Source organism: Oryctolagus cuniculus, chromosome 1 (genome assembly GCF_051225735.1).
Source record: "Oryctolagus cuniculus isolate XC-2025 breed Fujian yellow rabbit chromosome 1, ASM5122573v1, whole genome shotgun sequence".
Classification (NCBI taxonomy): domain Eukaryota; kingdom Metazoa; phylum Chordata; class Mammalia; order Lagomorpha; family Leporidae; genus Oryctolagus; species Oryctolagus cuniculus.
Window position 1 is genome coordinate 61,825,032 of NC_142867.1, and position 15,158 is coordinate 61,840,189.

Sequence of the window (15,158 nt, forward strand, 5' to 3'; positions counted from 1 at the left end):
GTCACAGGGATTAAATATTGTTGGCAATATCACAGTCCTAGGCTGCTGCCTGAAAACATCTCAGAACAGGAGTGTAGCTTCCATCAAATCTGTCAATCAATTAATCATTTTAAAAACTCTCAATGATGAACATAGTGGTGTTTCTCCAGACATCAGAACTGCCCCTGTACAATAGGGAATATCAGGTTTCTCATTCTGCCAAAGCCAATCTCAACCTTAAAAGATGTGGGTTTTTAGGAAACTCATATCCTTTTAAGAGAACATCATTTCGGTCGGCGCCGTGGCTTAGTAGGCTAATCCACCGCCTTGCGGCGCCAGCACACCGGGTTCTAGTCCTGGTCAGGGCGTCGGATTCTGTCCCAGTTGCCCCTCTTCCAGGCCAGCTCTCTGCTGTGGCCAGGGAGTGCAGTGGAGGGTGGCCCAAGTGCTTGGGCCCTGCACCCGCATGGGAGACCAGGAGAAGCACCTGGATCCTGCCATCGGATCAGCGCGGTGCGCAGGCCACAGCGCGCAGGCCGCGGCGGCCATTGGAGTGAACCAATGGCAAAGGAAGACCTTTCTCTCTGTCTCTCTCTCTCACTGTCCACTCTGCCTGTTAAAAAAAAAAAAAAAGGAGAGAGAGAGAACATCATTTACAATTTACATGTAAAAGCAAGAAGATTGCCAGAACAGGATCCAATAGCATCCCAAATCTCTTACAACAAAAACCCTAACACCTACAGAATGTAGTGCAAAAGGCTCCTACTTGGTTGTCCATTCAGTTATTTGGCAAATATTTCTATTAAAAGTGTTATTATTCTTATTTTCATAATAATTATAGTAGTATGATTTACTGTAAAATATAAATGAATAAAATTACTTCAAATGCATGGTGCATGCGTTCAGCTTAGCAGTTAAAAAAAGCACATAGATTTGATTTCCTGCTCCAATTTCTGACTCCAACTTCTTGCTAAATGCAGATTCTGGGAGGCAGCAGTGAAGCCTCACATAATTGGGATCCTGTCTATCATGTAGAAGACCTGGACCTGGATTTTATTCTGGCTCCCAGCTTAGGCCCTGGCTCAGCCATAGCTTTTTTTTTTTTTTTTTTTTTTGACAGGCAGAGTGGACAGTGAGAGAGAGAGAGAGACAGAGAGAAAGGTCTTCCTTTTCCGTTGGTTCACACCACCCCCCCCAAAAGGCCGCTGTGGCCGGCGCACCGCGCTGATCCAAAGCCAGGAGCCAAGTGCCTCTCCTGGTCTGCCATGTGGGTGTAGGGCCCAAGGACCTGGGCCATCCTCCACTGCACTCCCTGGCCACAGCAGAGAGCTGGACAGGAAGAGGAGCGACTGGGACAGAATCCGGTGCCCCGACCAGGACCTGGTGTGCCAGCGTGCAGGCAGAGGATTAGCCAGGTGAACCAGTTGATGGGAGCTTTCCTTCTCTCTCTCTCTCTCTCTCTCCCTCCCTCCCTCCCTCCTTCCCTCTCTCATCCTCTCTCTTTTCCTCTTCCCTATGAAGTAATAATAAATGGAATTTTAAAATTATAAATAAATACACTTAAAAAATAAAGATTCGGGAGAGGTCCTTTGGCCTAGCAGCTAATATACCAGTATTCCAGCTTTATTCTCAATTTTAGCTTTTTTTTTTTTTTTGACAGGCAGAGTTAGACAATGAGAGACAGAGAAAGGTCTTCCTTAAGTTGTTTCACCCCCCAAATGGCTGCTACGGCCAGCACACTGCGCCAATCCAAAGCCAGGAGCCAGGTGCTTCCTCCTGGTCTTCCATGTGGGTGCAGGGCCCAAGCACTTGGGCCATCCTCCACTGCCTTCCCGGGCCACAGCAGAGAGCTGAACTGGAATAGGAGTAACCGGGACAGACTCTGGCGCCCCAACCGGGGCTAGAACCCGAGGTGCCAGCACCACAGGCGGAGGATTAGCGTAGTGAGCCGCGGCGCCAGCCAATTCTAGCTTTCTACTAATATGCACCCTGGGAGGCAGCAAGATGATGGCTCAAGTAATTGAGCCCCTGACACATACATAGGAGTTTTGGATTGAACTCCAGCCCTTGGTTTTGGCATGGTCTAGCCTAGACTGCTGTAGAAATTAGGGAGTGAACTAGTGCATGGGAGCTCCTTTTCAACCCATCTCTCTGTTTTTTTCTATCATCTATTCATTTATTAGCTCTGTGTCTGCCCATCTATATCATCACTCAACTCTTTCTCTTATTGTCAGACTCTAAAATAAAGGCACATAAAATAATAAAACAAAGGTCTATTTACTGCAATTTAGTGTCTCACAACATAAACACTCCAGCTCAATATTTGAGGCTGTAGAACATGTGAAATGTAGAAAGAAACTGATATTCTCTAGCTCTGGGTATGACATTCAATTACAGCTTCTCACTTTTCAATAGGTACACAGAAAATTCTGAGCCCTCATAAACTACTGGAAAATGCTATAACTTTGGTGTGATAGACTCCATATACAATTCAATTTTTTCTCAGTTCTCTAGGGAAGATGAAAATATATAAGCCAGATGGATACCCTGAAAGGCCATTTTATGAGAACTGGCTAGACTCTGATAAACAAGTCAGAACCAGAGAAATTTATTATCTCGTCACTCTTTTGTGGTTTCTTTCCTTCTGGACTTAACTTACAGCTAACTTTGCCAATAAAATTTCTCTATTAAAAATATAACCATGGATAGTTCAATTAAGTTTGTCAATTGCTAAAATATTCAGTCAGATTTTATTACAAAACTATTTACAATTTATGATGCAGGGAGGAAAGAAATATATTGCTAATATTTGATTTCCCTTTTAGATATATGTTCATTGTAAATATTTTTTTCAACTACACTGAGTCACCTTCTATTCAAAATAGAATATTATATCCTCAATGTGCTGCCATCTGCTGCTCCACAGGGGTATTAGCAGGATATGGATAGGAAACAGAGCTGAGGCTTGATCCCAGGCATTCAGTTATGGGTTGCCAGTGTCCCAGATGGCAGAATCCCTTGCTGAACCATAATGCCCACCCCAAGACAGCAGATTTGGTGGTGAAAATACATGCAGGGCCATTTTATTGATGCTGTATCAACAGACACTTCATTGAAGTGACAGATTTTAATTGGAGATTAGAATGAGGACATCTTTAAAAATACAACCATACTTGATCTCACCTCATCTCTCAACAGATCCTGCCTTAGTTTTTGTACTCCAGAAATGCAAAAACAGATGATGTGTTCTATGAACACTTTACAATTTCTGGCATTCAACTGTTATTTCATCTTGTAACTCCCTGCAATACCTAGTTCTCATTCTCCTCCCTCTCACACATATACAATGGAGTGCACTGACAATAAATTTTATTGCTATCCATTTTCTTAAAAAAATTTACTTATTTGAAAGGCAGAGCTACAAAAAGAAGGTGAGAGAGGAAAAGAAAGGAGTGCAGGGAAGAGAGAGATCTTCCATTCACTGCTTCACTCCCAAAATATCTACAACAACTGTGGATGGGCCAGACTGAAGCCAGGAGCCAGAAGCTTCTTCCGGGTCTCCCATGTGGGTGCAGGGGCCCAAAGACTTGGGGCATCCTCTGCTGCCTTTCCAGGCTCAGCAATAGGGAGCTGGATTGGAAATGAAGCAGCTGGGATTCGTATAGACACCTTTATGAGATGCTGGCCTTGCAGGTGGCTTAACCTGCTATGCCAGAACATCAGGCCCTATTACTGTCCTTTGAGTCATGATTCCATAATATTACATGCATGTCTACCTTACTAACATTTCATTTTAACTTTAGTATATTTATTGAGATATAATTTATATATTATGGATGCACATATTTACAGTATATAGTCTGATAAACTTGACATTTGTATAGACCCATGAAATTGTAACTACAACCAATATAATTAACATATTCATCAGCTCCAGAGGTTTTCTGTGACTCATACCACTCTGACACCATTCCCCACTCAAACTGTTTCAAACACTGTAGTGATTGCTTTTGATACAGTTGAGGTTGCATTTTACTAGAACTTTAAATACATGTATTTATAAAATGTTTGCTCTTCTTTGTTTCAGATCTTATTCTTTCACTCACCAGGACTGTACTGAGATCCATCCATATGCTTCCTATGCTTTTTGCTTTTATTGTTAAATATGTCACTTTGTGGATATACCACAATTTTCAGGTAAACAAATTCTTAAATGAGAAAGTTATATTTATTATCACAAGTCATACCCTGTGTTCCTTATATCTGATATCATTTCCTCTCAGCCTGAGAAATTGTACTTAACCTATGTTTATTCTGGGATGATACTTCTCATCTGAACATGCCTTTATTCTTCAGTTCTGAAGAAAACTGTTAATAGATAAAAGTTATAAGTTGCAAGATTATACTACTTTTAAAATATTACATCTTTTTTATTTAAAGATTTATTTATTTTATTTGAGAAGCAGAATTACAGAGAAGCAGAGGCAGAGAGAGAGAGAGAGAGAGAGAGAGAGAGTCTCCCATCCACTGCTTCATTCTCCAGATGACCGCAACGGGCGGAGCTGGGCCTTTCCTAAACCAGGAGCCAGGAGCTTCTTCTAGGTCTCCCATGTGGATGAGGGGCCCAAGCACTTGGGTCATCTTCTACTGCTTTCTCAGGCCATAACAGAGAGCTGGATTGGAAGTTGGAGCAGCCTGGACTCAAACCGGCACTCATATGGGATACCGGCACTGCAGGTGTTGGCTTTACCTGCTATACCACAGCACCTGCCCCAAAATATTGTTTCTTAGTTATAATCTCCCCCTAGCAGAGCGAAATCTGGATTCCACTATTTTTAACTTATTTTATCATCAATTCATGCCCTTTATTTTTAAAATTATTAATCTGTACTGCTGTAGGAAACAAATGTACAAATAAAGCACAACAGACATTTTAAACTTATAGTGCTTAACATTACTTTCTGAAATTACTTAGATCAGTTTCAGTTTCAAGATGGGACACAATATTGAGCTTGAATTTAAGCTCATACTTCCTGAATGGGTGTTTCAACCATCTAGCAGGTTACAAATCCACATGCAAGGGAGCTAGATCTTTGGCCATACAAAGCTATCAAAGTATCCTGATGCTACAAGAATTCCAGAATGTCCATTCAACCTACGGCCTGGTCCTTTCCTCCAGTGCCGTTCTCTGCTGAACTTTTTGGAATCTTCCCTTGTGAATTTGCCATGAAGTATTTGGTGGAAAAAATCAAGTGGATGTCTAAGAAGAATTTTGGACCCCTTCCTGCTTCAAATTCTTCCTGTGCAAGAGTTGTCCCAGATCTTTATCCATCTCAGCCCATCTGAAAATAGGTCTTTACTCTCTCCAGGAAGGGAAGAGCTGTTTTCAGTTTACATTTGACCTCCTCCACTGTGTTTATCAAGTATTTTCAGGCAGAAAGCCTGAGTCAATATGGAGTTGTCCTACTATTTTCTTTTCCACAGTAACTACAGTTTTTTACTGTCTTCTTTTTTCAGTGTCTACTATATCTTGCACAGTGTTAAAGTTGTTTGTTAGCATATGTTCAATATACATCACTTTATTCATACATATGACTTTGAGCTAGAAATCATCAGGGCCATATATTTTCTTACATTCACAGCTAGGAGGTTGACAAATGAGTACGCTCATATCTAAAATTGAATTTCCCTTTGCATATTGTACTTAGATTATGAAGCAAGAAAAATTATGAAGCATTTTTATGAAAGTTCTGTCTTTAGGTTATATAAGGGCTAATTTTGTGATTTTTGTTGAACTTGAAAGATGTATCTTCAAAGTTGGAAAGTATTTCATTTTATTGAACTTCTGTTGTTTGTTATAATAAAAGAAAGTTCCTTTGTTGCATCTATATGAACATAATAATTAGTAATAATCTATTAAAATTTAATGTGTACTTTTAAAAAATCCTTAGTAGATAATTTGTACATATAATTATATGACATTTTCATAATACTACTATGAAATAATAATGGTATAAAATAAATCATTATTTGAATATCCAAAAGCATTATTCTAAAATTTTACTAGAGTATTCCATTTAATTCTCACAATAATTCTGTGCATTATTTTCTTTGATTATTCTAATTTCATGAATGAGTGAATGAGGAAGTTGAATGATTCACAATTACTCCAGAACTATTGAGTGGCACAACTGCAATTAAAACCTGAGTTTAGGCCGGTGCCGCGGCTCACTAGGCTAATCCTCCGCCTTGCGGCGCCGGCACACCAGGTTCTAGTCCCGGTTGGGGTGCTGGATTCTGTCCCGGTTGCCCCTCTTCCAGGCCAGCTCTCTGCTGTGGCCAGGGAGTGCAGTGGAGGATGGCCCAGGTGCTTGGGCCCTGCACCCCATGGGAGACCAGGAAAAGCACCTGGCTCCTGGCTCCTGCCATCGGATCAGCGCGGTGTGCAGGCCGCAGCGCGCCAGCCATGGCGGCCATTGGAGGGTGAACCAATGGCAAAGGAAGACCTTTCTCTCTGTCTCTCTCTCACTGTCCACTCTGCCTGTCAAAAAATTAAAAAAAAAAAAAAACCTGAGTTTAACCTCAAAACCACTGTTGTTAACCATATATCTATTATTTTCCAATAATTGTTTTAACATATTTTTATATACAAGAACAAAGAGGCTAGAAGAGTTTGTGTAACTTAAAATGGGTAGATCTCATCTTTATCTCTGGTCTTTAAGATGTTAAAACTTGTACTCTCAAAATGGCTGATTATTTTTAAATTAATAAAACACACTTTGCAGGATTGAAACACTTCCAATCATAAGCCTACCTAGACTATGGCAAAATGTGTTTAATAATGACATGGTTAAATTCAGTTGCTGACCCAAAGCCCATGGTGCATATTGCATTCATCAGGGAATGGTGTCTGGGCATTGGTTGATTGTGATGTAAAATTAGTCTTCATTGTGGACTCCCTCCCATTGCATTCCCAATAAGGGAGAGAAATGGTCTAAGCTGCTGTCTCTTTGTGGGTGAGTCAACGACAAGGGATTTGGAGGAGGAAAGGCTGAATCTACCTGCTGAAGTTCTTACCACTGATCATTTAACATCATGCCCTAATAGGCAGAAAGAGATACTACATTGAACATTTAGAGAAAGAAAGGGAATCTTCATCTTCAGGTACCATTTGGGGCCTATTAGATAAGCTTTCTGAAAAGCTCCTCAAATGTGCTGTTATAAATAAAGCCAGTTATTTATGCAAGTAGGAGATGTACCAGCAAAATTCTCCTTTTGCCTGATGTGCTTGTACCTGAGTTTTGAGGAAGAATGATTCTATGATCCCTCAAGAGAGGGAAAGGAAAATGAGGGAAAGTTTGAAGAATAGAACGACAGGCGGGGCCACTGATTTGTTAAGATATTTCAGTTTCTTTTCCTTCTCATGAGATGGAAAGTAAAAGAAAGGTGATGTGAATTGATTAGCAAGGGTTATCCAGATTAATTTTAATTCTTTCCTCTTTGGAGAATCAGCTTTGAAAAAGTTTCTTGTATTTTACATGGTAAGTATATTTAGTAAAAATTAAAGGATGGGCAAATATTAATAATTATTTACTTACTAAGCACTTTACAGGATGGAAACTCTCTTCCTATCTTAGTTTACCATTAAATAATACATTGAAGATTTGTATGTTTTAAGAATTACTATAATCTGTCAATTTTAGATGGTGGGAAAACTGAAATCCACATGAAGATGTGAAGACATATGTAGTGTGAGGACAGAATCCATAGAGAATGTGAAGCTCATGCTTTTATTATCTTCTTATCACTATTGTGGCAGAATATTGGCTCCTAGTGCTGTTGAGTAAGCAAGGAACCTTTCAGTTAATTAAAAAAAATGTGCAAATGTATGGGATTCTCTAATTTTAAAGAAATGGTGCAGACAGAACATAAGATGGAGAATTCCTAAAAAAGCAAACACTTAATTTGAATGCATAATTTTTAGTAGTTTGTGTCTTTGAACTTCCTCACTTCACTTTACATTTGTACCACAACTGATTAGAAATTCAGAAATCTACACAAATAAAGAGTAAAACTGCTTACCCAACTTCCTACAGCAACAGAGTTTAAATGTCATACAATTTACTTATAAGCAAAATATTATCTTTTACAATAAGTTATCAGGGGAAATATAATCTCCTTTTTTATTATAATTATTATAAACTCTGATATTTAATTATTAGAAATAAAAATCACTTAGAAGGTCCCAAAGAATCTGTATTTGTGCCCGAGTATACTTGCAGGAAAATTCACAGAGGTCAACATTGAGGAGTGAAGTTTCTTTCAAAGGGTGCCCCTTTTCTCTTAATTCATAATCATTGTTTTCCCCACTCCATTATTTTAGTGGGTCTTCAACCACAGTGCAGTAAGCTTTTAAGAAAAAATGTTGTAGTTGATGATGGTGGTTCTCAAACTGATTTGCATCAGAATCATCTTGAGAATTATTGAAAAACCAAATGTTGGGCTTCAACCCAAGAAATCCTGATTCAGTAGGTTTGGATTGCACCTATTAAATTGAATTTATCACACATTCAATCAATGTGTGATTGAATATCACACATTGGTATATCAATATCATACAATGGTACCTCTCCAAGGTCTACACTTTCAGAGCCACTGTACTACACACACACACACACACACACACACACACACATATTCATCCCAGAAAGGAATTACCACCTGCTGTGACCCTTTCAAGTTACCTGCAGTTTTCTTAAGGGATTGAGTTGGCTTTGGAGCTCCATCACCTCTTACCTCTCCTATGTCAACATTTTAGCCATATCATGCATTGATTCTAAATTAACTTGTTTACTAATTATTTTATTGTTTTCCTGATGAATCTGTATGCATTTCCTACCAAACACACATTCACCCATGCACAGTTCCAACCATCCGTTCCTCCTTACTGCTTACTCTTTCTTCAATGTCTCTTTCTCAGAGAACAATACCCTAAATTTTTTATATAATATAACCCCAACCTTCTTTAATATTGGTTTATTTTCTTCGTATATTTGAAGTAGGTTGATACAGGTGTTTCTTTCATTATCAGGACATTTCTTCATAACTTTTATTTTTGCATCTAGAGCAGTACCTAGGTCAGTTTGACTAATGAATAAATTTGTAGGTAGTGAAATAGAATACCAGAGGAAAATCATAGGTGGTGACCATACAGGAAATAAAATTTAAAAATTCATGGGAGCTTTCAGTTTGCGTTGGAATAAGGATACATTTTATATCTGGAACCCATTCATTAACAGCTGGAGTCTGTCTTCAGATACAGTCTACAAGACTCAGCGTACGCCGGCGCCGTGGCTCAATGGGCTAATCCTCTGCCTTGCGGCACCGGCACACCAGGTTCTAGTCCCGGTCAGGGAGCTGGATTCTGTCCCGGTTGCCCCTCTTCCAGGCCAGCTCTCTACTGTGGCCCAGGAGTGCAGTGGAGGATGGCCCAAGCGCTTGGGCCCTGCACCCGCATGGGAGACCAGGAGAAGCACCTGGCTCCTGCCTTCAGATCAGCGCGATGCACCAGCCGCAGCGCACTGGCCGCAGCGGCCATTGGAGGGTGAACCAATGGCAAAGGAAGACCTTTCTCTCTGTCTCTCTCTCTCTCACTGTCCACTCTGCCTGTCAAAAAATAAATAAGTAAAAAAAAAGAAAAGACTCAGCATACAAAGCACAAAGTCAGTTAGAATTCTTTCTGGCCCTGAGTTCTTAAATGATCCAAATGACTTTGACAAAGTTATATACTTGAATTCTTAATGATTAAGTGTCTTAGTTTGAAAGAAAAAAAAAAAAAAACCTTTGTGAAAACTTCTGAAGCTTGAAATGATTTTAAACGGTATGTGAACATGCTTGGTAAAGTAAATTATACCCAAACACAATGAATTACTGTTTTATATTTTTACCTGTAGCACAAAAATGACAGAATTCATTATGTGAATTTTCCTTTTCAATGAGAGAGTAATAGTAGCTTGTCTATCTCAAAGCAAATGAAAGGGAAGGTGAGAAAATGAAGAGAGGAGCAATGTCATAGAAGAAAAAATTAACATTTTAAACTACTGATAATTTTTGATTAAATAAGATCCTTCAAAATAGAGTTGTTCTTGTTAGCTACTTTTCTGTAATATTTTGCATTCCAGAAAACTCTAGAAACTTCCTTCTTTCGTTTATGATAAATAGGAAAAGAAAAACAACTTTCAGACTGTGTTCTCTGTCTCTGTGTTTTAAAATTGAAATGCATGATGTATATAATAAATATAGAATTGCAACTGAAATGGCAAGAGATCAAACAGTGGTCAAAGCTTAAAGGGACAGAATCCAAAGAAGACAGTTGTTCTTTTCACACATTACTATGAACCTCTGAAAATTAGTTTGGGAGTTGATCCAAACCCTAATTCCTTGCCAGTTAAATGCTGTTTTATATTTTCCACATTCTTATTGGTATATCATTGAATGGTTATAATAAGATTTAAAATATTTGCTTAATATATGAGTTGAGAATAATTCTATTAAACAATGATATATAACTTAAATATATATGTTTAGTTTATTGAATCAGTCATATAACTTAATGAATCAGTCATATTTGAATAAAATGTTTAAGCTGTGTGTGTGATTTGGTGTTTATGGGTTCTCTGGAGAGGTAGGGGGACTAATGTATTAAGAGGCATTGTCTTGATTTGCATTGTTTAGTTATGAAAGCAAATATATGTGCAAAATTCTCATATTTACTTATTGAAAGACAGCATAAAGAATTTGATAGAAATAGAGGACCCATTGATTCTGGTCTCAGATCAGACATATTAACTATGTTAGAACTTACTTACTTCATATCCCAAAATGTGTAACGAACACTTGGATTCAGCACCGCCTCAATGCCTATCTTGAGGCATGTTTTCAATGCCGATTTGGGGGCTAATTTTCTGGTGTGACCTGAGCCAGCCTTACTATGTACAGAAGTTTCTTTCTAATAATTATACAAACTCATTTTCTTAAAAAGTTGTTTTTATGAACTAGGGAAAATACTTGGAAAAAGTGTAAGGCCATATTGTTAGAGAAAGCTTTGAAGGAGTCCATAAGATCATGGTTTACAGATGATCTGATTCAGTAACACATTTGATTCCAGGACTCTTATTGCGCTTCTTTCTGGAATTCTGCTCCTCCAGGTTCTCATGTCAGGCTCCAACCACACCAACACCTCCTTCTTCCTGACTGGCATTCCAGGCCTGGAAGCAGTGCATGTCTGGTTCTCCATCCCTTTATGTGCCATGTACGTGGCCACTCTGGCAGGGAATAGCCTGATCCTGTGGGTGGTGAAGGTAGAGCCTGCCTTGCACCAGCCAATGTACTACTTCCTGTCAATGTTGGCCATGACAGACCTGGGCTTGTCAGCTTCCACACTGCCCACGATGCTCACCATTTACATGCTGGGTCACAGGGAAGTGACACTGGACATTTGCCTAGCCCAGCTCTTCTTCATCCATAGTTTCTCTATCATGGAGTCTTCTGTGCTGCTGACCATGGCTTTTGACCGTTTTGTGGCCATCAGTAACCCCCTGCGCTATGGCACCATCCTCACGAGTCCCCGCATTGCCATCGTGGGCCTGGCCATCCTCGTGCGCAGCATCAGTCTCCACATTCCGGCCCCGATCATGCTGAAGAAACTGCCTTACTGTCAGAGCCACCTGCTCTCCCACTCCTACTGCCTGCACCCAGACGTCATGAAGCTGGCCTGTGCTGACACCCACATCAACAGTGCTTACGGTCTCTTTGTAGTTCTCTCTACACTGGGTGTGGACTCAGTGCTCATTGTTCTCTCCTATGTCCTGATCCTCCAAACAGTGCTGACCATTGCCTCCAAGGCTGAGCGCCTCAAAGCTCTCAACACATGTGTCTCCCACATCTGCTCCGTACTACTCTTCTATACGCCCATGATTGGTCTGTCCATGATCCACAGATTTGGGAAACAGGCTTCCCCATGCAGTCGTGTTTTGCTCTCCTATCTTCACTTTCTTACACCTCCGGTGCTCAATCCTGTTGTTTATACCATCAAGACCAAGCAGATTCAACAGAGGATGCTACGCCTCTTCTGGTCAGGTAGAACTGTCGTCAGAGATACACAGGGTCATTAAATATCTATTGGAGTAAGAAAAAGATGGAGATATTGTAGTTATGGTTGTTGTATGATGATTCACACAATACACAGTAAAATCAATAACAAGAAGAATACCAGAAAGAGGACATCTGTCTTCATGTGTCTTTCATAAGAAGTTTCATCCAGTGAAGAATATTAATTCATATTCCACTCAAATTTTCACTGAATAATTTAATTGAGAACTTATCACATACAGTATACTACTGTAGCATCTGCAAATAAAAATGCAACTTAAGATATAGCCTCTGCTTTGGAGAAGAGGTTCACGTTATTTAAATTTCATGAAGGGGATTTTTACTATAAATGGAAAGGAGACTAAAACAATTTATAAACTTTACAGTTGTGGAAATATACACAGAATACTCTGTCTTCAAATATATACATGGCTCTTTGTCTTAGAGATTTGGAAGGAGAAATTTTGGTCAAGTGGGTTAATGTACAAGTTTCAAATTCAGTAATATTGAAAGAATTTTTTAAAAAAAATTACTAAAAGACAATATCCATGAACTAGGAAATATCCCCTTCTTGTTCATATCTGCATTCTGTTCTCTGAATGTATATATCTGGTATTTGGTTTTTATTTACTTGGTGAAAGAGTGGCTGGATGAATGGGTTACTTATTTGAGGAAGATTTGATAAAGGTGAAATGTTTGTGTGACAATGAGTATAATTCCAGATATGTAGAAGTGAGGCCTACAAGAACATTTTAATTTCACTTTTTGAGGCTTCCATTGTTTTACCATTTTTTTCTCTTGTTCAATGGAAATTTCAAAGATGGTATGGCTTACCATTTCTTAAACTAATAGTTTCCCTGACCAGATTATCACCCCTCAGCACGGGGCCAGTAGTGCAATGGATAACGGGTCTGACTACGGATCAGAAGATTATCACCCCTCTTTTTTAAATCACTATGATGGAAAGAAATACAAGCCAAGTTCTCTGAGCTATAAATTATATTTTAAAAATCACATTGATCAGCCAGCGCCATGGCTCAATAGGCTAATCCTCTGCCTTGCAGCGCCGGCACACCAGGTTATAGTCCCAGTCGGGGTGCTGGATTCTGTCCCAGTTGCTCCTCTTCCAGGCCAGCTCTCTGCTGTGGCCTGGGAGTGCAGTGGAGGATGGCCCAAGTGCTTGGGCCCTGCACCCCATGGGAGACCAGGAGAAGCACGTAGCTCCTGCCTTTGGATCAGCGTGGTGCGCCGGCCGCAGCGTGCCGGCCGCGGTGGCCATTAGAGGGTGAAACAACTGCAAAAGGAAGACCTTTCTCTCTGTCTCTCTCTCTCACTGTCAACTCAGCCTGCCAAAAAAAAAAAAAAAAAAAAAAAAAATCACATTGATCTTGAACATAAACATTTGCCGACCTGAAAGTAAAAATGATTTGAATATAAAATGCATGGGGGCCAGCACTGTGGTTCACACGATTAATCCTCCATCTGTGGCGCCAGCATCCCATATGGGCGCCAGGTTCTAGTCCCGGTTGCTCCTCTTCCAGTCCAGCTCTCTGCTGAGGCCCAGGAGGGCAGTGGAGGATGGCCCAAGTGCTTGGGCACCTGCACCCTGATGGGAGACCAAGAGGAAGCACCTGGTTCCTGGCTTTGGATTGAATTAGCACTGGCAATAGCAGCCATTTGGGGAGTGAACCAAAGGAAGGAAGACCTTTCTGTTTCTCTCTCTCTCTCTCTCTCACACTGTCTATAACTCTGTCAAATAAAAAAAAAAAAAGAAAATGCATGAAATTCATTGCCATAGTTCTCATGCTGAATGCAATAGGTATTTCTTTACATATTCTTCATAAAACTGTTACATTTGGCTTATTCAATTATATCACCTTTTAAGGGAAACTTAAATGGGGTATGCAATGGAATGGATGCAGAAAATTAACAGCTAGTAGCACAAGAAAATAAAATGAAAAATTTGAAAGTGTAGTGTAGATAAAAGGCAAAAAAATCACAACATGAATTATTATAGAGACTTGTTCAATTTATTCATTCCCTGAAATTTCAGTAGGCACCATACAGTAAGTATCTGCAATAATTGGAGTTGACAGTGATGAAACAAAAACCTAATGAGAAGTTCAATGCCAAAGATGTACTTTGAGTAATATGTTCTAGGAAGACACCTGTATCCTATATTTATTATAAAAAAGAAGAGATCTAACTTTCCCATATATAATAACTATACTAATCAAACAAAATCAATACAAAATAAAGACATTTTGTTGATAACTATGGCTATTCCCACTATATATCCTAATTATATTTTTGCTAGGATTTTAATATCTGGGTAGATGGTGATGTGTTTTACTGACATTGTAATAAACATGGATGAAAAGATGATGAGTTCAATTCTATATGCGTTTAATTAAGATCTCCAGAGATAATTTCATAATTACCTAAAACTACCTGATATACATTGCTAAAACTCAGAGAAGGAATTGCGAACTCCAAAAAGTGATTGGTTAATAATTAGTATACAGAAAATTATTAAAAACAAAGACACAAAGTGTCCATAAATTTTAAGATAGCTCAAGAATAAACTCTAGGAATCTCAAGATTTAGAGATAATGAGAAAGGATTTAGTTTCAAATGGACTCAGAAAATCACATGGAGTAGAGAAATTAGTTTTTAATAAAACAGACACAAATAGTTTAATACAAGAGGTCTTCAAATATCTCAGCTGCAGAAATCTTAGTCTTGGTAAATGTTTCTATGGGTGCTTTACTCTGAACTGTGGAATACTGTTCCTAGAATTTCCCTCATTACCTTTAGCATCTCCTGAGTATCCACTAAGTGGGTGTCCTCCAAATAGCACAAAAAGACTCCCATAAACTAGTTTATTGCATTCATAAACCTCTAGTAGAAAGAACAAGGAAATAATATTCATTATTCAAATTATTACCAATTACAACTGCAGATCACCTGGTACTAGCAAGGTGGACGTCCACATCACCATTTGTGTGGCTTTGGGTATTTAGTCATGA

The 15,158-nt window shown here is 39.2% G+C and overlaps 1 protein-coding gene across 1 annotated transcript; it reads left to right on the forward strand.

Moving 5' to 3' along the window:
• Positions 1–11,192: 11,192 nt before the first annotated feature.
• Positions 11,193–12,152, forward strand: LOC100349126 (olfactory receptor 51G2-like). The gene has a single exon (XM_051825852.2). The coding sequence runs from the start codon at positions 11,193–11,195 to the stop codon at positions 12,150–12,152; it is 960 nt and encodes a 319-aa protein (XP_051681812.2).
• The last annotated feature ends 3,006 nt before the right edge of the window (positions 12,153–15,158 follow it).

Excerpts from the sequence above, each read along its gene's own strand:
- LOC100349126 (XM_051825852.2), top strand. The coding sequence starts at position 11,193 with ATGTCAGGCTCCAACCACACCAACACCTCCTTCTTCCTGACTGGCATT.